This window comes from Panthera leo, chromosome B2 (assembly GCF_018350215.1).
Source record: "Panthera leo isolate Ple1 chromosome B2, P.leo_Ple1_pat1.1, whole genome shotgun sequence".
In the NCBI taxonomy this organism is placed as follows: Eukaryota; Metazoa; Chordata; class Mammalia; order Carnivora; family Felidae; genus Panthera; species Panthera leo.
Genome location: NC_056683.1, coordinates 26,721,705 through 26,749,540, shown reverse-complemented (window position 1 = coordinate 26,749,540; position 27,836 = coordinate 26,721,705). Strand labels below are relative to the sequence as shown.

The 27,836-nt window shown below is 36.8% G+C and overlaps 1 protein-coding gene across 3 annotated transcripts in view; it reads right to left on the bottom strand.

Moving 5' to 3' along the window:
• Positions 1-27,836, bottom strand: part of GMDS (GDP-mannose 4,6-dehydratase) — a 623,719-nt gene that overhangs the window by 106,210 nt on the left and 489,673 nt on the right. For all 3 annotated transcript variants that reach the window (XM_042938088.1, XM_042938090.1, XM_042938089.1), the window contains one exon: positions 17,215-17,333. In XM_042938088.1, coding sequence (XP_042794022.1) covers positions 17,215-17,333 — 119 coding nt within the window. The remainder of the gene's footprint in view (positions 1-17,214; positions 17,334-27,836) is intronic.

The following is a 27,836-nucleotide window of genomic DNA, read 5'->3' as shown; positions in this document are numbered from 1 at the left end:
AGCACATTTATGGTGCATTTACTACATCTTAAGAACTATGCTGGCTGCTTAATTAGGTAACTTATAGAAGAAGCATTTATTCTGAGGATTAATGGACCCTTAAAGAACTTAAACTGACCTGCGACCCTGTGAATTACATCAACTATACATGAAATAGAATGAGGTTTGCCTCAGCCTCCAAGACACAGCATGAAATCAGGGCTCAAATTAGATCTTATACAGGTTAATAATTAAAAAACCTGCTGTTTCAGTAAAGATTCACACATCACTTTAGCATGTTATATTTTGGGGGTTTTTTACATGTTAAAAATTCAACTATCTTAGAAGTTTACAAAGGCAAATAATAGAGTTCAGATTGCTAGAGAGGGGAGGGGAGAAAGACAAAAAAGAGAGGAAGGAGGGAAGGAGGAAGGGAGGCAGGGGAAAGAGTCTTTTTCAATAAGTTGAAGCTTATATGACAAATCCAAATCTATTTATTGTGACTAAATATTATGTAGATATTTTTCAAGGCCTGGGTCTATTTAGAGTATCGCCAGAAAGTTCCCATAGTACCTACATTCAGGAATAGGCTTTCTGTGCAGGCTTCTCACAGTGATTGAGTTTTTCTAGCTCCAGTGGCAGATTCAAAGTGATGATGACTAAAGGTGAGTTATATTTCTAACATTCAGTCTCACAGATTTCGTTCAACTTGGTTAGACAGTATGGACGCCAAAGAAAGATGTAGCAAGCTGGAGTTAAAGCTTTCAGGTGGGAGTTAAAGCAAGTAGGGGCTCAGAGGCAGCTGGTCAAAAACAAATGGAGCCATGCTCTGTCAGGGAAAGGGACACTTAGTGGACCTACATTTAAAGTTATGAAATCTCTCTAGGGGAAAAAATGCAGAGACACAGTGATTTTCTTTCTTCTGCCTTTCCCCCCAAATAGAACGCTTGGAAGTAGGTCTTGGGAAAATTCTGTTCAACAAAACAACTCATTGGAGGGATCTGTTTTCCCATGATGCAATCTAACACAGTCATAGGCACAGCCAATTCTTGAGGAATACTTTCTAGCAGATACACCAGCCACAGGGGTACAAGATTTACACCCTAACCTCTATCCACTGGCCTTCCTCTTTTTACAGTCTTCCTTACCCTCATCCTCAAAGCCCAGGGGACAGAAATCCTACCCACCAGGGAATAATTCCCAATTAGGAGAAGAATATGCATGAACATAAAATGACTTATCTCAGCCAAGAGGATTTTAGAAATGAGTTTCTTTCTAAATGAATAATTTCTTTTTAAATAAATAATAATTTCTGGCCCCTGCTATTTTTACCCAAAATGTAGACAGAGTGCCACAAACTATGATAAATATTTCCATTGGCTAAAACATCTTTTTCCCCCCAGCACGGATGGTGGAGCTCACAAGGCTGTAGGCTATTCTTACAACTCTCTTCTCAAAATTTAACAAGATTAACGACAAAAAAATTAGTCAAGACAAGTATTTACCTATTTGGGTTTATGCTATTATCACTTTAATTGTAGGAGAAAAGTACTTCCTTTTCACATTACTTAGTAATAACTTGATGGGAAAGTGTAAAGCAAAACATAACACTAAAAACAACCCCAACAACGCACCCTCCTCCAAATAAACAAACACCCTGTAATGTTCTTGGAAGAAAACATTTGCTGTCATAAGGGTGCCTTCTTAATACAAATGACCAAATGGGAATTTAATTGCCCAACATTACCTTAAATTTTATCAGGATTTTATGTGGTACTGATCTATTTCCCCGAGAATCTTCTACTCACCCAAACCGAAATGAACATGCTATTTTTCTAATAAATTCAAAGCAAAAAATCACTCAAATGATATCAAAGATTTAAGAGCAAATATTGGTGCCAATTCTAAACATATAGATGGCAACATCTTTCAAGGTTTTTTTCAGTGAAAATTACAACAGATAATTTCAAAAACGATAATAGAATTAGAAAGTGATAACTGGCCTTCAAACAGCTGAAGTGAGAATATTGCAGATAGTGATTGGTGTGTCTGATATGAAAATCATGTAATAATGAGGTTAAAGAAAAAGTTCAGTTTAGAGAAAATATCCATAATTTTCCTTTAAGCATGTAAAGTACACCAGGTAAAACTGTGAGAGGGCATAAAGTTTTCTATCTTAATTGATGGCACACTAATCAATCTCTCCCTTCCCTTCTATATCCAATTGTTCACCAAATCCTATCGATTCCAAGTCTCTTGGATCAGTCCATTCTCTCCATCTCCACCTCCAGGCACTTGTGTAAACTAAGGTCCTTATCATCCTTCCTTAGCAGCTCTCTAGGGTAGGAAGCATAGTGGCTTCTCTACAGCTGTCACCACCATGAGAGAGTGAACCACGATGAATCCAACTAGGGGAAGTTAGGGTGACAATGAACATTCCCGAAAGGCTTTTCTGGACAAACTGGCTTTTGGCTATCCATCTGGGCTCAAGTAAGAAGGTATCACAGAGCATCTACTACAGACCAGTTGTTGTGAGCACTGAGGACACTGGTGACTGACACAGATGCCAGGCCTGGCTCATTCGCTTACAATTGTGGATCTGAAAGGACAGGAGATGCTCAAGGAACTATGTGTGGTGCTACAGGTTAGGGGGGATTTGCTTCTAGTGACAGAGCTTATGAACAAAACTGCATATAGTAAAGATTATCCTTGAAAGATCTTTCAAATCTGTTTTTTTCCCATCAGAACATGGGCTCTTGAATGCTTAAAAACCAAGGTTTGACTTCTTTTGCTCTCTTGGTATTCTGTTTGGGGCCTCCCTTTCACAGAGGCATGTGGGCCTGGATCTTGTTTTGCAAGTTGTTTCCTTATGATGTGATCCCACTGTTAGCATACAACCATCACATTACAAAGATTGTTTTGAAGGATATAAACAAGTAGGATGAAAAGTGCAATATAAAAAGCTCTTTGGGTCAAAAAGTACTCAGTTTAGATCTTGGCTCTACCACTCACTAGCTGGGTAACCTTCAGAGGATACTTGACTTCACTGTGCCTCAGTATCCTTCTCAGTGAAACAGTGCCCCAGACCTGGAATTAAACTGAATAAGTGGGCAGCTCATAGCACACTTTGGGGCTCATATTAAATGACCATTAAATGCTATATGAACATGTTATTTTTGTCTGCTTAGCAGTACTTTCTGCTTTTCTTCTAGAAATAACATCCTGCTGTTGGAGAAGGACCTTGATCCTCTCCTACTCAGACCATGGACTTCTATAGCCTGCCAAGCACAGAATTCTCTCTCCCTAACAAGACAGGGCCTAGGCATTGGCCCCATACTCTGTCTTCAGTGAATGGTCTAGAGGTTATCATAGGGCTCAGTGGGGCCAGCCAGAATCCCTCCTCAGTCTTCTTTCTTGATAACTATCAAAAAGATTCTATTCTTCATTTACTGTGTTAGTCTGCATCCCCAGAAATGCTATCAATGATGTCCTCTGCCATAGGAACATGCTGAGGGAATGAAGGCAGCATTCCAAGAAGCAGAGAGAGCCCTGACAGACCTCCAGGCCCTGGATCCGAGTGTCCCCAAGGCTACTTTGAGTTCAGTTTCACTTCCTTAAAAACAAAAAAAAAATTATGACTACTAAAAATGCTTATTCATTCATCTCTCCTTCCTAAATACTTTCATTATGCTTAAGGCTTTATTTTATTAGCATGGATATTTCACACATTAAAAAAATAAGAACTTATATATATCATCCTTCATAACTCAACAGAATACCCCTAAAAATAAAATGTCATGCTTGATTCCTTGAAGAAACACAAAGTGCACATATTTTTACAGACTAAGATGTTGCTTCCATGTAGAGTCAGAAGCTACTAATTTCTTCTAAAGTATACATTTTAATAAAGCCTTTTGAAGGATTGTTTAAAAGCAACATGAATTCCATATCAAAAAGGTGCAAAAAACCCTCAATCTTAACCTAAGTAATCAATAATGCATTTTTAAGTCCATAAAAGAATATGGACAATTTTCTTGAAACATGAAATACCTTCTGTAAAATATGAAATTGAGGGCATAACGATTATCTAGATGACTAAATTACACTGCAAAGATTAATTTTTGCACTTTTAATTTTTGTCCAAATTTTCAACTTGCAGCATTGTATTTAAAATAAAAAAAGACCAGATATTTGCTTCCACATACTGTAATTTCTCTAACTAATGTTAGTTTCCTACAAAATGTTTTTATGGAAAACAAATTTATAAGTCAGCTAGCCAGCTAAGGACGAAAATGTAAGTGAATGAAAAATGATTTATACAAAGTAAATCTAATTAAAATTTTTGCTCTACATACTACAATTCAGAAACAAAATTGCCTTAAGACGTACACAAACAAGGACATTGGTCATGGGCTTATGGACTTTCATGCAGTCTTGGGATTTAAGCAATGTCAAATGTTTTAAAATGTAAAATGTGATAGGAAAGCACATTACATGTTTCCAAAAAGATAAGCTCTTAGACATTCTCCAATTTTCAGGTTATTTTTGACAGATTATCATAATTTTTAAAATAACAAAAATTATAATAATCTGTCAAAAATAAGCAAACTACTTTATGCAGTAATAATTAGTTCATTTGTAAGAACTTGATTCATCAAGGACTGGTGGGATTGGGTACCTAATGATTAATAAATAAACCATCCTTCCTTAGTCTCTGAGGTGACTTGTATTAAAAGAGCATAGTATCTCATCTCATATTAGAGACTGGTTTAGTCATGGTAGGACCAGAAGCAATTTCCAGAAACTTTGGCTTCATTCTTTGGAGATTCCAGTCATCTTTTGGTCTACCTCTTTCAAGCCATATAAAAGAAAAGAGGTATGTATGACCCTTGCTTTTTAGATTTCTTCATCTCATCTTTGTGCATTCCTGAATTTATTAATAGCAGAAATGCAAAGTCCAGAGAACTCTTTTACCTGAATTTATCAGATGATAAATTCAATCCAATTACAATTAAATTCAACTGGCATTTAAGTAATCTTATGAATACTGGAGATGTAAGGGATAGAATGGAAAAGGAAGAAAAGGAACAAACTAGTTATAGGTGCCCACTGAACTGTTTCTCATGGATGCCTGGAATTTTTTTCTTTAAGTCTTTTCATTTATAAGCAAGTACTCCCTCCCCCCTCCAAAAACCCCTAAAATCAAATCCCCCAGCTTCCATAAGTTATTTTTCCATTGTAGACTCATTAAAATGTTGATTTATTTACAAAATGTCTGACACTGTACTGTCCAGAATGAAAGGTACAGAAAAAAAGGGAACTAGAATTGCATTCTGCCCTGAAAGAGCCCACTGTCTAGTCTATCAGGGAAGGTAAAGTCACAGATGACTGAAAACAAAGTAGAAAGTGATAAGGGTTTGGGTTTGGTGATTGTCAAGGTGCATCTCAAACTTGAGACTCCATAATTCTCTCAGGCTTTGCTACTCAAAGTGTGGTCCATGGATCAGCAGCACTGGCATCACTTGGTATCTCAGTTAGAAATTCAGAATCTCAGGCCCTGCCCCGACCTACTGATTCCAAATCTGCATTTGAAAAGATCCCTAAGTGATCCACAGAACATTATAGTTTGAGAACCACTGCTCTACAGGAGATAGACTCAGCAAAAAGGTGTCCTAATTCTGATAAATAGACAATTACTTCTCAGAAGGGGTCAGGTGTTAGAGATGAAGAGATGTCTCATTACACCCATAATTTCTATCCAACTACAACCGGCAAGTTTGTTCTTCCTGCAATCGCCTTTCTCTGCTAAGAGTCTATGTTCAGTTCTGTCTGGTTACACAAACATGAAACATTTCTTCTCCCCACACATATAATCACTTTTCCAATCATACTGTTTCCACATTTTATGTTTTCCTTGTTTTCACTGCTGACCAATGTTTTCAATCAATTACACACTTTATTAATAGCAAATACTTAATATAAAGCTTCAGAAGCATAGGGCACTGTTTCAGATGCTTCAAATATATTTAACCCATTTAATCTTCACCCTATCCCTGTGAGATGGGTACTCTTATTATCCCCATTTTTACAGTTGGGAAAATAGAGACACAGGTAAAGGACTCCCATTGGAAGTTGTAGAGCTGGGATTCAAACTCAGGGAATGTGGCACTGGTACTGTGCTTTTACAATACAATATTATGCCACACTGTGTACAGATAAGGATGAATGTCTTAGGACTGAAATCGAGCAATTCTGAAATAAAAAGATGAAAACAGCATCCCCAGGAGAAAGAGGTATATACACTCCTGAAAGTCTAGAAAAGCACGTCTCCTCAAACTGTAATAGTACTATGAGTTACTGAGGTATAATACTATCCTTGGCCTTCTAAGCTCTGTTCAGATATCAGTGTGTTTTCTTTGCTCCTTTCTGCCTGGTTTCTGACTGTGTGGATACTGTTCCCAAGAAGGACTTGCTGGCCCATCAGAGCTCACAGCTGCAGTGGGGACTCTGAAGCCCAAGGAACAGCCTTGGCTGTAGCACATGAAATTGCCTGTGGCTTCCCTGCTCTTCTTCCAGCTGAGATTGGTATGCTGATGCATGGGGCCCAAAGAAGATCCAGAGGAAGGAAATTGAAAAAAAAACAAACAATAGAACATAACTTGCAGACAGCATTCACGAAGCCATCATGATTTTATTATCTAGCCCTGAGAAGGAATTTTATATTTTCAGACAAACTATGAAGAATATGCAATGTAAGCATTCTGTTCCCACAACTCTAGTGATAGGACACAGCAAGACCTGAAGGGTACTGGGCACACAGGTGGTAACTGCTGCCACTCAGAAGACTCTTATTAAAGGGACAGAGCCAGATCTTTAGTTCATCTAGAATGCTCAGCACTTCACATCAATCTCTTTTTTCTAAGAATTTGCAAAAAGTTTTTTGCTTTACCAAAATTTTATATACCACTCAAAGGAAAATTTTAATATACCAGTAAAAACTTGATTTGTGGTGTAGTCTGCCTTCTGAAACAAAATGAAGGCCATTGCCTGAAATTTGAGACAGATTTTAGTGAAAATGACTCAACTGCTTTGCTGGGCCTTTCCTACTGAGGGAGAACCTACTAATGGCCAGCACTACTTTGGAAGAGAGGGAGGGAGTCAGACATGCTAGATATCTGTTGTTCAGGTTTGAATGACAGAGGAACGTTTCCCAGTGGGTGAGCCACAGAACTCTTGTTTTTATAAGATTTTAATATAAACTTAAAAATTAAGCTTGGAAAATGCTGGGTTAAACAAAGTTAAACAGTTTCTTTACTGGCAATTCTCCAAGAGCGGTTATAATATTCTGTATGTTCTAAATGAAGGAGACATGGAATGCTTTCATACACATCTCTTGGAATAGCATTCTACTTTGTGAGAGACTGCACTAGGTCAGAAAACAGGCAGTTAGCTCATGGGGAGCATAGGTCAGAAGAATGGCCTGGTGACTGAAAACAGAACATTAGCCCCAAGATGGGAGAATGGCCAAGTCTCATCCACTTCTCAAAGAGAATCTGATTCATTTGTAATACTACCCCTAATTAAAAAAAAAAAAATGTGTGTAAGGTGACTTACTATAAAAGGACACAAGTTCCTCACAGAAAATTTAAATACAGAGCAATATATACAGCAGAATACTAAAGCTGCCCATAATTTCACAATGTAGAAACTGCCATTGTGTTTTCTTCTAATGTTTTGTAGGCACAGTTTTAGGGAGTTTAGATCATACAACAGATCTAAACTTGTATACTTTTTTTTTTTTAACTTAACATTGTCATAATTATACTTTAAAGTCCTAAGCATTACTAAAAAAATTTTTTTTAATGTTTATTTATTTTTGAGAGAGAGAGAGACAGAGCATGAGCGGGTAAGGGGCAGAGAGAGAGGGAGACACAGAATCCAAAGCAGGCTCCAGGCTCTGAGCTGTCAGCACAGAGCCCGACACGGGGCTTGAACTCATGAACCGTGAGATCATGACCTGGGCCAAAGTCAGACGCTCAACCAACTGAGCCACCCAGGTGCCCTGCTCTTAAGCATTATTTTTAATAGTTTGATAACAATTGATTACAGTCACTTAAACATTCCTTGATGATGGCCTCTTGAAGTTCCTTGTTTTTTTTCCCTTTTATATTAAAAAAAAAACTTTACTGAGGTATAATTTACAAACAATAAAATGTCTAACAAGTAGACAGTTTGATGAGTTTTGAAAAATGCATACATTCATGCAACCACTATAGTCGAGACATTTATACCACTTCCCTGTGCTTTTCTCCAGTCAACACCCCAAACTCAGCCCATCATGCTTAGGCAACTAACTACTGATTGGCTTTCTATCAATCCAAATTATTCTTTCCTAGAATATCCTATAAATAGAATTCTACAGTATGTACTCTTTTGTGGGTGACTTCTTTCACTAAGCAATTATGCTTTGATTTTTTAAGATTTTTAAAATCATTAGTTTTTAAGACTCATCCTAGTCCACTCATTTTTGGAACTCCACTGTACAGACACATAACATTTGTTTATTCATTCACTGGTTGACTGAATGTTGGGGGAGGCAGTGCTTTAATTAGGAATAAAGCTGTTACAGATATTCATCTATAAGTGTCTATGTGGATGTAGATTTTAATTTTTCTTTGTTAAGTGTCTAGGAAAATTGCTGGTCAAATGATAAATATAGATTTGATTTTATAAGAAAGCCAAACTATTTTTCAAGGTGGTTTTACTATTTATACTTTCATCAGTAATGTATGACAGCTCTAGCTGCTACAACATCCTCATCAATACTTGGCACTATGGCATTGTGGTCATTCTAAAGGGAGTGTAATAGTATTTACACTGTGGTTTTAATGAACATTTCCCAGTTGACTAATCACACTGAGCATCTTTCCATGTGCCAAATAATCATTTGTACCTTTTCTTTTGTGAAGTTATCTGTTCCAATATTGGACTCATTTTTTAATTGAGTTATTTGTCTTCTTGTCTAGATATAAGTCCTTTGTCTGATGTAAGTATTACACTTATTTCTTCTAGACCATACTTGCCTTTTTCTTTTATTTTAAATTTTTTAATGTTTATTTTATTTTTGAGACAGAGAGAAAGACAGAGTGTGAGTGGGGGAGGGGCAGAGAGAGAGGGAGACACAGAATCCGGAGCAGGCTCCAGGCTCTGAGCCATCAGCACAGAGCCTGATGCGGGGCTCAAATTCACAAACCGTGAGATCATGACCTGAGCAGAAGTTGGGCGCTCAACCAACTGAGCCACCCAGTGCCCTATTGCCTTTTTATTTTCTTAATGGTCACTTTTCAAAGGGCAGAGGTGTATTGTTTGTTTTGTTTTTTTTGTTGATTTTTGTGTATTTGTTTGTTTAGCATTCTCTTTTCCTTTTCTTTTCAAATTTTTACTTAAATTCTAGTTTGTTAACATACAGTGCAATGTTGGTTTCAGGAGTAGAATTCCATGATTCATCACTTACATACAACACCCAGTGTTCATCATAACAAGTGCCCTCCTTAATACCCATTACCCATTTAGCCCATCCCTTACCCATCTCCCTCCCTCAACCCTCAGTTTGTTCTCTATCTTTAAGAGTCTCTTATGGTTTGCTTCCTTCTTTTTTCTTTTTTATCCCCCTCCCATATGTTCATCTGTTCTGTTTCTTTAATTCCACATATAAGTGAAATCATATGGTATTTGTCTTTCCCTGACTGACTTATTGCATTTAGCATAATATTCTCTAGCTCCAACCACGTTATTGCAAATGGCAATATTTCATTCCTTTTGATGGCTAAGTAATATTCCATTGTGTATATATCGCACATTTTCTTTATAAAGAGCAGAGGTTTTTAACTGTGATATTCAGTTTGTTATTTTTTTCCCTTTTATGGTTCTTGCTTTTGGTGTCCTAAGAAATCCTTGGCTTCACCCCAAACTGATACATTCACTGCAAACACACATAGCAACCAAAAGCCATAAAGAATGATAAATTGAATTACATGAAAATGTAACATTTTTTGCTATCTGAAAGGCACTATTAAGAAATTTAAAAGGTAGTCATGGGCTGAGAGACTGTAACTGCAAAACATAAAAACTCTTATAACTCAACCTAATAGAAAACAACTTAAGAAATCTTTGCCTACAGCAAAGTTGTAAAGCCTTTCCCCTACGTTTTCATCTAATCGTTTTTAATTTTAACACTTACATTTATAGCGATGATCCTTTTCAATTAATTTCTATGTATGGTGTGATTTATGGATTGAGTTTCATTTTTTTTCTACTCCGTATGGTATGGCTATTCATGATTCCAGCACCATTTGTTGAAAAGACTATCCTTCCCCAATTAATTACCTTGACATCTTTGTAAAATTCAATTGATGGTATAGTGTGAGTCTACTTCTGGGCTTTACAATCTGTTCTATTGATCTATAAATCTATCTTTCTGTGGGTATCATGCAGATTAAGTGTTAAAAGAAGTTTGATCTTCTTTTTCAAGATTCTAGATCCTTTGAAGTTACATATAAATTTTAGAATCAGCCTGTACATTTCTACCAAAAAAGACTGTGACTTTGATTGTGATTGCACTCAATCTGTAGATTAAACTTTTTTTTAATGTTTATTTATTTTTGACAGGGAGAGAGAGAGAAACAGAGCATAAGGGGGGGGGAGGGGCAGAGAGAGAGGGAGACACAGAATCCGAAGCAGGCTCCAGGCTCTGAGCTGTCAGCACAGAGCCCGACGCAGGGCTCGAACTCACACACTGTGAGATCATGACATGAGCCGAAGTCAGATGCTCGACCGACCGAGCCACCCAGGAGCACCTCAATCTGTAGATTAATTTGAAGAGAATCTACATCTTAATATTCAGTTCTCTAATCCCAGAACATGGTGTATTACTCCTTATATTTAGGGCTATTTTGGTTTCTCTCATCAGTGTTTTTTCAGGTTATAGTGTACAAATCTTTCATATATTTTATTAAATTCATCTCTAAGTATTTCATGTTTTTCTGATTCTGTTATAAGTGGTATTGTGGTTTTTAAAAATTTTCAGTTTCTGATTGTTCACTGGCAGTCCATAAAAATAAAATTGATTTTTATGTATAGATTTTGTATCTTGTGACGTTGTTAAACAAATTGATCAATAAATAAATAGTTAAATGTTAGTTTTAGTAGTTATTTTGGTATAACACTTAAAGTTTTGTATGTCCTCCATCCTGCTATCTATGAATAAAGACAGATATACTTCTTACTTTCATTCATTTTTCTTGTTTTATTTTTGGCTAGGATCTTCAAGATAAGTTTGAAAAGGAATAATAAAAGCAGACATCCTTGCCTTGATCCTGATTTTTAGGAGAAAAGCATTCAGTCTGTCAACATTAAGTAAGATATTAATTGTGGGGTTTTCTCAGAGGCCATTTATCAACTTGAGGAAATTTCCTTCAGTTCCTAATATAGTTTAAAAAAAAGTTCTTTTTTAAAAAATGTTTTAAATGTTTATTTATTTTTGAGACAGAGAGAGACAAAGCATGAATGGGGGGAGGGTCAGAGAGAGGGAGACACAGAATCAGAAGCAGGCTCCAGGTTCTGAGCTGTCAGCACAGAGCCCGACGTGGGGCTCGAACTCACGGACCGCGACATCACGACCTGAGCGGAAGTTGTACGCTTAACTGACTGAGCCACCCAGGTGCCCCATCTTTTTTTTTTTTTTTTAAATAATAGTCACTGACTTTTTTCAAATGCTTTTTCTGCAACTATTGAAAAAAATCACATGGTTTCTCTTTTCTGTTTTTTTAAATATGCTAAATTATACTGATTTTTAAAAATTTTTTTTTTAACGTTTATTTATTTTTGAGACAGAGAGAGAGAGACAGAGCATGAACGGGGGAGGGGCAGAGAGAGAGGGAGACACAGAATCGGAAGCAGGCTCCAGGCTCCGAGCCATCAGCCCAGAGCCTGACGCGGGGCTCGAACTCGCGGACCGTGAGATCGTGACCTGAGCCGAAGTCGGACGCTTAACCGACTGAGCCACCCAGGTGCCCCTTATACTGATTTTTAAATGTTAAACTCATCTTGCATTCCTAGAATAAATCCCACTTGGTCATGGTGTATTGACTTTTTATATATTGCTAGATTCAATTTGCTAATATTTTCTTAATGATTTTTTGTTTCTATCTTCATGTGGAAGACTAGTCTGTACACTTTTTTTTCCCTGTAATATATATATATTTTTTTACTATCAGGGTAATGCTGACCTCATAAAATGAGTTAGGAAGTATTCTTTCTCCTAAGTGTGTATAGTAAGGGTATTATTTTATTCCTTAAATGCTTGAAATCAAGTTCTTTAACAGAGATACAGCTAAAATTTCCATTTTTCTTGAGTCAGTTTTGGCAATGTTGTATCTTTTATCGAATTTGTCCAGTTCCTCTAATTTGAAAAAGTCATTGGCAAACATTGTCCATAGTATTTCCTTATTATTCTGTTAATATCTGCAGGATCTGTAGTGATGTTCCTTCTTTCATTTCAAATAAATATAATCTGTTATAATTTGTGTCTTTTTTTCCCCCATCAGATAAAAGTTTATCCAGATTTTGATTGTACTGATTTTCTCCACTATTTTTCTATTTCATCAATCTCTATTTTTGTGTTTATTATTTCTTTTTTCTGTTTGTATTGGGTTTAATTTCTTCTTCTTCTAGCTGCTTATGATGGAAGCTTGGATAACTGGTTTGGGATCTTCTGATCTTTTCTCTTTCTTTCTTTCTTTCTTTCTTTCTTTCTTTCTTTCTTTCTTTCTTTCCTTCCTTCCTTCCTTCCTTCCTTCCTTCCTTCCTTCCTTCCTTCTTTCCTTCCTTCAATAGTGGTGTTCAAAGCCAAAAATTCTCTTTAAGTACAGCTTTAGCTGTATCCCACAAATTTTGGCATGCTGTTCCCATTTTCATTTAGTTCAAAATATATTCTAATTTCCCTTGTGATTTCTTCTTTGACCTGTGAGGTATTTAGAAGTGTGTTGTTCAAGTTCCAAATGTTTGGGAATTTTTAATATTTTTCTGTTAATGATTTCTAACTGAATTTCACTTTGGTCAGAAAATGTATTTTTTGCAATTTTAATACTCCAAAATTTATAAACTTCTCTTATGGCACCGAATATGGTCTATGTTGGTGAATGTTACAAGTGTATTTGTGTGCATATACATACATACATATATATATGTGTATATATATATATATATGTATTTTATACACACACACACACACACACACACACACACACACATATTCTGCTGTTCTGGGCTCAGTGGGTGGTGTGTTCTACAAATATCAATTTGGTCAAGTAGATTAATTATGTTGTTCATGTCTTTTATATCCTTAAAGATTTTCTGTTTACTTGTTCTGTCAATTATGGAGAAAAGAGTGCTGAAGTATTCAAATATAAAGTTTGTCTATTTTTCCTCAGTTCTGTCAGTATTTTGAAGTAATGGTAATGGGGTGTATGTACATTTAAAACTGTTATGTCTTCATGATGAATTGATCCCTTTAAAATTATGAAATGACTCATTCCTTCTAATTAAATGAAGTCTAATTCATTGCATATAAATATAGCTACTTCAGCTCTCTTATGATTTGTATTTGCATGTTTTCTCTTTTTCTCTTTTTACTTTTAACTTACGTGTTTACATTTAATGTGTGTCTCTTGTAGATGGCATATTGCTTTTTTATCAAGTGCAATAAATCTGCCTTTAAAGCATTTACAATGGATGTATTATCAATATGGTTACTACTTGTTTTCTATTCATCCCATCTGATATTTGTTCCCATTCCCTCTTTTTCTTCTTTCTTTTAGACTGAGCACTTTTCAGGATTCTATGTTAACTCCACTATTGCCTTATTGCTATTTTTCGTTTTGTTTTTCGTAGTCTCTGATGTTTGTAGTATGCACTTAAACTTACTGCAGTCTATCTCTGAATAATTTTGTATCAATTCACATCTAGTGTAAGTATCTTACAAACAATATAATGATGAAATGCTTCCATCTTGCCCCATACTTTATGCCACTGTTGTCATATAATTTATTTATATGTATCAGAAATTTCATAATGTTATGATTTTTACTTTCAACCAATTACCTTTTAAATTTTAAAATGAGGGAAAAAACCTTTTATGTTTTCCTACATATTTACTATTTCTTTTGATTTTCATTTCCCCATAGAGACCCATGCTTTGAACTAATATCATTTTCTTTTTGTCTAAATGTTTGCTAACAATAGAACATTTCAGCCTTGTTTGTTTGAAAACAGTATTAATTCACCTCCATTTTTGAAATAGCCTCCCTGGGTATAGAATTCTAGGTTGTAGGTTCCTTTTGGCAGTTTAAAGATGTTACTCTATTGTCTTTTGTCTTACATAGTTTCTTATAACAAAACTTGCTTTCATTTGTTCCTCTGTAAATAATTCTCTTTTTTTCTGTGGCTGCTTTTAAGATTTTCTCCTTAGTGTTTATTTTTAGTAATTTGATTATGATATATCCTGGTGAGATCTTCTTTTTATTTCTCCTGCTTGGGATTTATTAAGCCTCTTAAGGATCTGTGATATTATTGTTTTCCCCAAATTTGAGGAAATTTTGGCCATTATTTAATTCTCTCTCTGTGCCCTACCCTCTTTTCCCCTGGGTCTTCAATTACACGTTAGGTTGTTTGCTATTGTAACACAGGTCACCAAGACTCTGTTATTTTTTTCTCCAGTCTTTTTTATTTCTGTGTTTCATCTTGGATCATTTTTATTTTTACTATAAGTTCAACAGTATTTTCTTCAATATTTAATCTGTTCTTGATGCCAATAGTGAATTTTTCATTTCAGATACTTAATTTTCCATCTCTTGAAGTTCCATCTGGCTATTTTTTAAAATATATATTTCCCTCTTTCTTATCACTAAATTCATGTTTTACTTAAAATATTTGAGCATAGTTACAATAGTTGTTTTAATATCCTTGGGCTCTCGTAACATCATCTTTATTATTCCTCAGACTGTTTTTATTGATTGACTTTTCTCTTGATTATAGGTCACATTTTTCTGCTTCTTGACACTCCTACTAATTTTTTATTGAATGCTGAACATTAAGAATTTTATGTTGTTGAGTCTAGATTTTACTGTCTTATTTTGAAGAATGTTGGGCTTTCTTTTAGTAAGGGGCTGTTATTTGTGTCCAGTTTGATCCTTTTGAAGTTTGTATTTAAATTTTGTAAGCCAAAGTCTGGAGTAGGCTTTACTCTCAGCATTAGTCACATTACTGAGACAGCCCTCTAGAATCTGAATTGCTTCTCTGAGTGATGAACAAGGTCTCTCCAATAAGGCTGGCTGAAACACAAATGCCTCCCAGACTTGAGTAAGCTCTACGAAATGTTGTTCAGTTCCCAGCTTCCAGGTAGTTCTTTGTCTAAATTTACGGAATTTCTTCCTGCATATCTACATCTTATTATTCAGTACAAACTGAATGGGGTCCTTATGTAGATTTCTGGAGTTCTTTTTTTCTTTGTAGAGCCCACCTTTCTAGAACTCTACCCCATAATGTTAGGTGCCTCAGATTCTCTAAATTCTGTCCTCTATCTCCTCAACTCAGCAAAACAGTTGTTCTCTGTTGGAGTGCCTCTTCCATGTTCCATGGTTGAGACTGTGCCTCCAGGAAGAGGCTCAGAGTGATTGCAGAGCTCACCTCATTTGTTTCTTTTCTATCAGGGATCACAGACTTGCACTGCCTGTTGTTCAATGTCTAAAATAATTATTTCATATATTTTATGTAGTTCCCGCCTTTTTTTTTTAAGATGGAAGGTTTAATATGATTTCTGTCATTCTATCATAGCTCAAAGTAGAAGTCTTTTCTTTATACTTCAACAATGAATCTTGGAAAACAGTTTGGCAGCTCCTCAAAAAGTTAAACATATAATTACCATATGACCTAGGAATTCTATTCAACATAATTAAAAGCAGGGATTCAAGTGGATATTTGAATATGCATGTTCATAGTAGCATGATTCATGATAGCCAAAATTTGGAAGCAACCCAGTGTTCAACAAAAGATGAATGGATAAACAAAATGTAGTATATGCATATAATGGAATATTATTCACTCCTAAAAAAAGTGAGATGCTGAAACAGGCTATAACGTGGATCAATCATGAAGACATAAAGCTATGTGAAATAAGCCAAACACAAAGGATATATACTATATGATTCAATTTATATGACGTACCAAGAATAGGCAAATTCATAAAGACATAAAGTAGAATGGAGGTTGCCAGGGATTGGTGGGGAGGGGTGGATGGCAAGTTACTGTTGAATGAGTTTAGCTGGGGAAAATCAAAAAGTTCTAGAGATGGATGGTGGTGATTACTGCATAACATTGTGAATATACTTAATGTCACTGAATTGCATACTTAAAAATGATTAAAACAGCAAATTATATGTGTGTGTGTGTGTATGTATACAATCACAATAAAAAATTACCAAGACTGAAAAATTTTCCATCTATAATAAAGGATTTCTGACAAATCTTTCAAATATTCCAATAAAAATCTGACTCCAAAATTTGTGTAACACAACAAATAAATGCAATTCATGATTATAAACCAGATCATTTTGGTATAAAGTATAGCATTGTCCCAGTTGGCAAAACTCAAATGAGATCTGAGGATTAGACAGTAGCAATTTATCACTGTGAATTTCCTGATTTTGATGGTTTATTGTGTTTAGGAGAATGTCATTGTTTATAGGAAATACACACAAAGTCCAGGGTGATGGATCAATCTACTCTCTTAATGGTTCAAAGAAAAGAAGATCATTTGTAATGGATCTGAAATTTTTCTGTAAGTTTTTTATGGTTTCAAAATTTTAAAATATAAATGATAGTATTAAAAAAGACTGTGTAATGTTATCACATTGATCTGGTAAGAGTAGAATTACCTACAGTAAAATCACAGTAAACCATGCGTTAACCTTTGTAAAAAGTTTAAAATTAAAACTTTGAAAAAAGAAAAAAAAAGAGGCAGTGAAGAACAAAGTCTCTGCTTCATACTGAAACTCAATGTCTTGCTTTACAAGAGAATAAAAAGGGAAAAAGACAAAACCAAGGTGGATAGCAAGCACTTATACAAACTTGCCGGCAAACGTCTGATAAATGACCAGAAATCAACCCTTAGTTACTTACACAATGGTTTTTCCAATGTGCAAAAATGATTTCTCTACAAATTCCCGAACGCTATGGACTTCCCCAGTAGCTATGACAAAATCCTCTGGCTCATCATTCTGCAACATCAGCCACATAGCCTAGAGAGAGAGAGAGAGAGAGGCAAATCCAAGTTAAAGTTGAATGCATCCAGTTGCCCCTTGGGAAAGATAATGTTATCAAAAGCATGTAATTGGATATGGACATTGCTAAAAGGTAAACTGAGGCACATTAAAAAATTTTTCTTTCAAGAGTTTATTGGAGCATACATCAATTCAAATAGGGCAGAACTAAACCAAAGGAGGCTGGGAGCGCTGCACTAACAGAAAGTAGGAGTAGGGTTTTCATAGAGTAGACACGGAAGCACAGTAAAAAAAGTTATTTGATTGACTCTAGTTTACACAGTTGCCTTATTTAAAAAATTGGAGATAGCTGTTTGTGATTGGTTGTTCTTAAGTTTCATTTTCTTGGATTTGAGTGCATGGACTCTGGCTTAGGTTTTGGTTCACTTACATAGGCTATTAAGGCATTAAAAGCTGCCTCTGTCTAATGCTCTCCTTATATGAATTCTTTGACCTGCACAGCTAGAAAATGAGCATGAATTTTACACAATATTCTAACCATCACAGTAGTTATGTGATGTGAAGTTATGTTATGTGAAGTCAAGTTCTCAAACTTGAATGTGCATGAGAATCATTTGTGGAACATCTCAGTATAGATGCCCAGGACACAGAAGTCTGGACTCAGTAGACGTGAGAACATTTAGGCATCTTGATTCCCACACAGCAGGTCTTTGGGCTACAATTTAGAGGAACAAGTATCTGTGGCAAAGAAGCTTTTACATATACTTAAGAAAGGAAGAGTTTAAAAAGTATTGCCAAATTTTACTTAATATCATGGACAGAAGGTAAGAAAAAGTCATTTTTTAAAGACAGATGATTTTCCTTAAAAGTAGAACCAAATTTTTAACGATAAGGTTAGAAATTTACCAATGTGCTGACATCAAAAAGCAAAATAATCAAGAATCATTAATGGAAAAAGAATCATGTGATGAACAAAACTGCCACTTTTAAAAAGTTATCTGAGTGGCAATAAGAATGTTTTCACCAGAGTTCAGGATTCATCAGGTAGCATTTCAAGGTCAGGTACTCAATGGGGGCATCATACTGGTGGTGCACTTTTTCCACAGGAATGAGAAGTCTAGTTGGGCAACAATGCAGCTGCATGTCTGAGACACAAACTGGTGGCAACTGTCATAGCCTGGCTCCACTCAGTTGTAACTTTTATCAGTAGCTATACAGGACTACAGTTTCTATAGTTTGGAACTGTACATTACTTTTTGTGATTTTGTTGCACAGAAGACACAGATTTAAAAAAAAATCATAGCTTATAGTTGACTAGGCATGCCTCTTTAATAAAAATCCAAGCCAAAAAAAAAAAAAAAGGTTTTTTTTCATCATTCTCACCCACTTTTCAAAATAAAATGGGCAAAGATAATAGGCACTTCATTAGAACACAGTCCCCAATATTATGTGCATTAAACTCCTGTAACATTTAAAGAAAACTATTTTGGTTGGTGTCTCCCCAGCTGCTATTGGAGCTGAAATATAAGTTGCTGTAATCAATGGGGCAATTTATTTTTTCTTAGAGAATGTAACCCAAAAAGTTTAATTCCTCTTTATTCATTTGAATTTGTGGCATCCTTCTGAAAAATAAAAAAAAAATGATCTTTCCCTTTAAGTTATTTCTTGTGAATATTTTGTACTTTTGGTCTATTACAAGACTATTTCAAATCATATTCTTGTTCTATGGAAGATGATACCTTTGGCAATTGTATATGCCTTGGAGATGGGGCACACTGGCTGGGACAATGGCAGTAGATTCAGGTCAGTGATATACCGAAAAGTAGCTAAAGAAACTGTCTTGGCTAGGAGAGAGTTCTGCTGACATTAATGAAATTTCTGCAGCTTCATTTTGCATTAGGAGTTGACAGTTGGTGAACACAGTTGATGAGCAACACTTCAAAAATTGTTAAATTAGTATTAGTAATAAAACTTGATCAATTTTTAAAAGACATAAAAGTGCAAGATGTTCTCTTTATTGGGATAGTCCATGCAACACAGAGTTTACAAAATCTTTGTACCTCCCTGAACTCAGGGATGAGCTATTAAATGCTCTAGGCTGAGAGGATTAGTGGGTTCTGAAGTGCAGCCCAGCTGTGCTGGCCAAGCCCTATGCTCAGCACCCTTTGTTGTGAAGGTCCTCACAGGGTTGTCTTTTGTAATGGGCACCAAGGCACATGGGCATTAGCACAGGCCTGGTGGGGGTCTATCTCCCAGTGTCTCTGTGCCTTGCATGTGCAGTTCCCGCAGCTTAGAATACCCTCTTCCCTCATTTGCCTGGAAACTCTCACCTCTCCTTCCAGATCCCATACAAAAGCCCAAGATCTAGTCCTTGAAATAAATTCCTATTATCTCACTGAGTTTCCATGTGACCAGTGGCAGACAGTATTGTTGGCTTCCCTGGGACTGAGCCTGCCCTTTGGCCACCCTTCCCCAACTAAGCTGACCCTCCCATCTTCCCTGAGTGCGCGCGCGTGCACACACACACACACACACACGCACACACACACACACACACACACGCACACACACACACGCTTGTTTTGGCTTTCTTCAAAAATACTTTCAGAGTTTTTAGGAAAAATTAAATTATGCTTCTGGCTACAATTTCTATTTGAACATTTTTCTGAGGGATTAGTGTATACACTTACACGTGTTTTACTCAAATTTCCGTTCTAAAAATAACATTTAAAATAGGTCTTTCAGGACTGCTCAGCTTATTTCTTTTGAAACACTATGTTGTGCTAGAATGGTTTTGAAAAAATTATATTTTTAGTCATGTGAAAGAGAGCAAGAGCTTGCTAAAAATAAAAGGAGAAAATATGATTACTCGTTAATGGTAGATTACTTTAAACACTAGGCACGAGTTCCCTGGTACTTGTTTTGTTCCCTGATGGGAATCTGGGGATCAGTAGGAGACTCTCACTTTCACTAAAGTGGGTGCCAAGAATCTGCTCTTTTCTTTTCCATCAGACTATCTGTGGCCTTTGACCTATCAATTTCTAGGCATTTCCTCTAAAGTTCATATTGTACCAGACTCCAGTCTGGGAATGGGAAGGGAAAGGATATACAACCCCAGATTTATTTGTTATTACTGAATAGTTTACTGGTTTTAACAGAGGGAAAGGGCTTTGTTTAAATTTCCACTGAGCATAATTAATGGTTATTGACTGGTAAATGAAGAACAGGTGACATTCTGGATTAGAAGATAAATGATCTTGTGTTTGGGTGTGATAATGGGTTAGTAATTTGCCACAGAGCCGAGGCCCAGTGCATCCCATCATAATGCTAGATCATGTCCAGGACACAAAGGCCCCTGTGTGAGAAGTACTCAGCCATTCACCTCCTTATACAGCTGCACACGTTGATTTGGTCCATTTATTCTCTGATGGATAGCACAACTGAGGCAAAAGCTCACCACTTCTCACCTTCCTGTTCACATGCTGAACATATGACCCATAACACAGCCAGGCCACAATCTGTGATCAAATCGCCACTCGGCTTTGACGTCTGACTATAGAAACAATTTTGAGGTTACATGTTTTAGATGTCAGTCCTCTCTCTTTGTCTCTCCAGGAATGAAGGAGAAAAAAGAGAGTCTTCCCACATTCCTTCAGTGCCCTTTAAGGATATGACTGACTTATCCACTTCCTCAGATACTTATTTACTTTCAGCCGTGACCTGATCACCAGTGCAAACAAAAAAATCTCCTGCTTTTTAATCCATCCCACAGGGAGGAAAGACAGTTAAGGAATGTACCAAGGCTTTAGATTCTTCAACATAAAAATATCCCTTAATGGCAAATGAAAAGTGCAGTTTTCAAATCATGTCTCACATTCATTTTGCTTTTAAGGCACATGATGTAGAGAAGAAATCTGACACCATACCATTGACATTGAAGGCCAAGTGTAGATGGTTATAAATATTAGTTAAATTTGGACATGTGTTCTCTGGTAACTATATAATTATAGACAGAACATATCTGTTCTATAAATCTAATTTAGAGAAGTCAAAATAAAAAAAAAAAATTCAAGGAAAAACACTCTGTCCCAAAATGTACTCTTTGGCTATTCAAATCATGAATGCGGAAGTAGGTAGTGAAGGATCATTCCGCTTTCTTTGATTTGGTAGCTCTGGAGGCTGTTCACAGCTGGACCAGTGAAGGAGAACACCCAAAGTACATCACCACAGCCGACTAACTACACCTGATTCCATGCATGCCTTTTGGGGTGTGAGGTGTGTTTGTCTTAAAAATCTGGATTCTACAATTGCTTCCACCTCGCCATTAACCTCCAGTTCAGTATCCAAGCCACAAACACTTATTAACTGAGCTGTCATCCATGAATAACAAGATTTGTTAATCAAGGTTATGTTTAACTATGTTTATTTGACTGCTGCTTTTCCAGTCCTGTGCTTTGTGCTTTATGTGCTACTGTCATAAAAATAATCTTAGAACCATATGTATACATATATACATATACATGTATATACATATACATATACATATACATATACATATACATATACATATACATATACATGTATATATTTCAGGGGAGAAAGTCTATGAAATAATTCCAATAAAAATCAATGGAATTTGAACAAATGGAAATAAAAATTCCCAATAAAAAATGCCAACTGGGGCTCCATTCACATACATTTTGTCTTTAAACTTTAGTAGCTGTCTTCATGATAAGAGCTTGGTATTTATACAGTTCAGGTCAGGAGTTCAAGTAGTCTTGCGCTACGTCAGGCTTTATGCTTTGTAGTACCCACATATGTAGTCCTGAGCATTAGTATGGGAGACTACCCCCTACTATGACATAGTTGGGAAACAGGTACCAAATGACTATATAAATAAAACTATATCAAGAAAATTATCTAGTATAAAACCAAAGGCTGGCCTTAAGGCCTTCTCAATCTAGTAATTTTCTTCATGGACAAAAATACTGTGGTTTGTAGATTCCTTCCATAGAGTTCTTCAGACATTTTAAAGATACAAAGTTACTGAAAAGAATCATTAGGTAATAAATTAATAAAAACAATAAAATAACAGAACACAATTTAGAAAGCTAAAGAACACAATTTAGAAATAACAGAATACAATTTAGAACACAAATATAGAGCTCTTGTTTCTTACTTTTGCTATTAACACATTATTTTACATTGATATAATATGCACTGAAAGAAAAAGGCTTTGTGTCAAAATTGGCCCTGCCCTCTATCCCTATTTTCTAGCTAGGCACATCAATGTACAAATTCCAAGGGCAAGGGTTAGTTTTCCTCTGGAAACAAGAGAAAACCCTCATAGTCTTGTGTTAATCATCCTGAATCAGTTTTTTCTGGGATACTATAGGCAGATACAGATTATGTATTTATTTCTTCTATTAATCTTTGAGTATATTTTATCTCTTCTATTTGTTCCATTTCTTTTTCAGGCGCACCAATTATGCACATGTTGTATCTCTGTTTTTCTATTTTCTGTGCCTATTACACCCTATTGAATCATTTTTAGGCTTGTTCTTTTCCCTATTATTTTATGTGGTTTCTTCCTGCCTGTTCACCTGATTCTTTTCAGTAACATTTATTTTAAATTTTGTTGCTAGTGGGGCTTCAGTTTCTGGATGGATTTTTTCTCTTCCATATCTTTCCTGATTACTTCTAGCTCAACTCTTCCATTTATTTTCTTTAATCCAGGGGTCAGCAAACTTTTTCTTAAAGGGCAATGTAGTAAATATTTTAGGTTGTGAGCCATATGATATCTAACATGAGTACTCCATTCTGCTGTTGTGGCACAAGAACATATACAAGAACACAGACAGTACAGAAACAAATGGCATGGCTGCATCCCAATAAAACATTATTTACAAAATCAGTCAACTGGCCCATGGACTGTAATTTGCCCACCTTTACTTTTACCAAACTCAACAAAAATATGTTGCCTATAATTTTTTTAAATCTATGGAGAACAATAAATTGAGCTCCAGCTATGTATTTTTCTTTGAATAATAAATACTCCTTATGATATGTGCTATTCATCTGTTTTACTCCTTTTCTTCTCCTTGCAACCCTCTCTTCACTCCCACCTCAGGTACAAATCCTGGAGTAATGCCTTTCAAATTATTAATACTATTTGAACAAGGTTGGAAATTTGCTGAAGAATCATATGAGGCACAGGAAAGTGCGCTGAGGGCACCCTTTCAAAGTTCTCTCAAAAGCCTCTCATTGAACTCATGGCTGTCCTCGTTTTTCAGCACTTAGTTGATTAGTGTGGCTTGCAGAATAGTCCATAAACAGCAAGACTGTTATGGTACTACTGGCAATCATTGCTTCCTTGCTGCCTTTACAACAGATCATAATCTGCACTCTCAGCTAGGAGGCTATGTCACAGACAGCAAAATTGGTTCCTCCTTCAGCAACATCCTCTTGCCATTCTGCAGTATAAAGGTGGGTATACTGAGGTATTCTTCATTCCTCTGTAATACCATTTTGTGGCCTTTTAGGACTCAAAATTAATTTGAGCAAAACATACATCTTGTATGTATGTATGTATGTATGTATAACATAATATATTCTGAGTACGTAAGGAATTATTTTAAGCAATTATATGTATCCCTAAATTATGTGAGTATAAAATCATGTATGAAAGAACTTTAATGTAAAATCCACATACAAATAAGGGATGCTTCACCTGTCTAATCTGCTTAATAAGCCATCCTAACATTTCATGGTTTAAACCTTTTTACGGTTGAGGATTGTATGAGCTGGTAATTTAGGAGGGCTTGGGGTGGATGGCTCGACTCTGCTCCCTATGACCAAGGTGATCTGACTGGGGTTGCTGGCCTCCCTCAGAGGCCTAGGTCATTGGTGCTCAGTTCTCCTCCATATGTCCCCCAAACCTGTGATCTCTCATTGTCCAGCTAAGCTTTTTTACAAAACAGAAGCTGCAAGGTCTCATAAGGTCTTAATAAGACCTCACTTCCTCTCATATTACTATTTATAGGGTCAGTCCCAATTCTTACAAAAGGGAAATGGATCTCCTTCTTTATGAGAAGAGTTGTGGAGTCACAGTGCAAAAGGGCCTGCCGAACAGGAGGGATTATTGCAGCCATCTCTAGAAAAAATCTACCACAAAGGCCTATCTTGTGATGGCTATCACAAAAGCTGATTGTTTCAATATAGTAATGAAATGACTATGACTGCCTTTAATATAAGCATTATTGCTTCAGCTCATAGTTTCTATATAGAGCTCCATCTATCTTTAACATTGTGTGGCATTAGGTTTATATGAGGGTGACAGTAATTTGCAGACTAACACCTGGAATATGGAAACTCACTTTCAGGTCACTGTAATTTAACAAATACTCTTACTTGGCCCTAACATCACTACTGTCACAACATACTTCCCAGAGTGGTTGTTTCCTGGAGCGTGCCCAGCCACCTACCTCAACCAGGTGTTTCCAATTACCTGTTCCCACTCGCATACCCAGGTAAGCCATTCTAGAATTAGTTCCTGGCTCAGCAGGAACAATATAAAAGCTGTGGGCATGCAGCAGGAAGTTACTTTATACTCATGACCCCCTGATTGCCCATCTCCCTGCTTATAGTTCCTGGCCTGAACATGTTCTTGGGAAGCCAGCTCTGACTTTTCTATGACCTTATCCCTCAAGCCTGTCCTGGCCACCTGGTTCTGCCTCAGTCTGACTCTGACCTTTGGAATCCAACTTCTGGGCTTGTTCTGGGCTCCCTTGAATAACAGGTCCCAGTGTTGCCATAGATCTCTCAGTTCCAGGTTTGATAATCATTGTTACCAGTAAATAAAAACTATATACACACCATATTATGTGCATTATGGGAGATGTTGACAGGACTTTACAAGCTTAGTCTAAAACAATAGAAATATAGGGGCGTCTGGGTGGCTCAGTTGGTTAAGCGGCCAACTTCAGCTCAGGTCATGATCTCGCGGTCCGTGAGTTCGAGCCCCGCGTCGGGCTCTGTGCTGACAGCTCAGAGCCTGGAGCCTGTTTCAGATTCTGTGTCTCCCTCTCTCTGACCCTTCCCTGTTCATGCTCTGTCTCTCCCTGTCTCAAAAATAAATAAAATGCTAAAAAAAATAAAAATAAAAAAAATAAAACAATAGAAATATAATGCAAGCCACATACGGAATTTTAAAATTTCGATTAACCATATTAAAAAAGTAAAAAGAAAAGGTGAAACTAATTTTAATGCTTTATTTAATCCAATGTATACAGTACAGTATCATTTCAATATAAAACATTATCACAATATTTTACCTTATTTTTTTGTGTATTAAGTCTTTGAAGTACAGTGTGTATTTTGCATTTATATCACATCTCCATTCAGACTGGGCACACTGTAAGTGCTCAGTAACCACATGCAGCTAGTGGACACAACACAGGACAGGTCAAGGCTGAAGGGTCAGCTTCGTGTGAGAAAGGAGAGTCCACCTGCTATGGGATGCACTGCCCTACCTATGTGCTTAACCTGTCAAAGACTCTCCTGGAGCTCCACGGAGGAGGCCTCCTCATCTCTGTAGCAGAGCTGGAGGAATAATCTTCCTCTCCTCCCTCCTTTGTAATTGTCTCCACCTCCTGACTTTTCTGGCAGTGATTTCATCCGTGATGTTAACTAGGAGGTAGAGAGCTTGAAAAGCAGTATAACTAGCTCCTAATTTATGGTCACCTATATTTGAATGCTTGCCTTGTCCATGTACAAATGGGCGACAGTACTACATCTCTAAGTATTTATCCCCCAATTAGAATACCTGGGGAGTAAATACCTAGAGAACCACTTATGGGTATGCTGAAATACAGTGATGAGGAGAAGAGGCAGGAATTCTCAAATTTTAGTGTGCTTTAGAACCATCTATAAGGTTAAAACACAGATTGCTGGCTTCCTCTAGCCCAAGAGTTTCTGATTCAATAGGCCTGGGGTGGGGCCTGAAAATCTGCATTTCTAAGAAGTTTGCCTAAGCTGGGGCTGCTTGTCTGGGACCACACTGAGAACCACTGTTTGTTGTAGCTGGAGCTCAGACTTGGGATCAGACCACCTGTGTTTAAACCCCAGCTCCAGGCAGGACTCAGCTGGAAACTTCTGGCAAGTTCCTTAATCTTCCAGTTCCTCAGAAAAATGAGAACAATAACAGTACTTACCTCATAGGGTTGTTTTTAAGATTAAATAAGGTAATATAGGTAAAGTGTCTGGAACAGTGCCTGAGACATAGTAAGTGTTCAAAGACTATTATTTATCATGATGATGATGATGATGATGACAATGATAATTATGTAGCTAGAGAGGGTTACTGGTGTCTGGGAGGATCTAGTTCATCTCCATGATCAAATTCTTGCACCCATATATGGCACAGGGAGGGGAGACTTAAAGGGTGGAGTGAATTTAATCTTGATTCTGTTAGTCAGAGCCACAGAATTTTATAGCTGGAAGGGGCCTCAGAGATGTTCTCATCCAATTCAATTCATTTTAAAGGTGAAGCAACTGAAACCAGAGAGATCATGTGACTTGCTTAAAGTCATATACCTGGTTAGTGCCAGAGCTGGGAGTAGAATCTCAATTCCTCTTTCGGTATTCTTATTGCATTATATGAACATGCATTTTCATGTGAAAATTCTATTAGAAATGGTTGTTAGGAATAGCTGCATGGACTTCTGTGGCCATGTCAGTCAGTTAAGTATTTATGGAATATTTAGGTGCTAGGTGCCACTCTGCTAGAGTCTGATGGTGTATCAGGGAGGGATAAACAATGTAGATGCTGTGCCTGACTTATGGACTCCCAACATTTATATACAAAAAGGGTTTTAAAAGTTCAACATTGGATTTAAGAAAGAACTTCTGAGACATAAACTCTAGGTAGTTTCCAGAAGACATTAGGCATAGAATCTTTCTAAAACCTTCCTCCTAAGCAAGACTATCCTTACAGCTCTTGCTGAGGGAGTGAATCAGGCAGCTGTATTTAAGCCAGGTGACTTGTCTCTATACCTTCCCTCCTTCCCAAATCCCTTATCATGGATGGGGACCTGACATATTCTAGGCCAGTCTGTCTTAAAAGAGTGTGTAGTAAGAGACCCAGAGACTGAATGAATCCCACAGCACTGAGCACTGGGGCTGTCTGACTGTCACATAGAGTCAGCCAGCCCTGCTGAAGTCCAAGGGAGGCCTACAGAAGAAGCAGAGCAGAGCAAAGACCTATTTGGGTAGAGGAGTGGGAAAAGGTAGAGTACAAGGTTTGGGTGGTGTTGAGGGGAGAGATGCATAGACAAACAGTAAAGTAGATTTCATTTCCCAGTTCCTGTAAATTATCCCAACACTCTATGAGAAATCCCTTTTTACTTGCATTTCTCTGACTTGGTTTCTGCTCCTTGTGCCGATAAGCTCGGACGAAGACAGCTGCAGTTGGAAGAAGACTTTCAGAACTTTGCTGAGTCTCAGTGTTGGGACCGATCATTT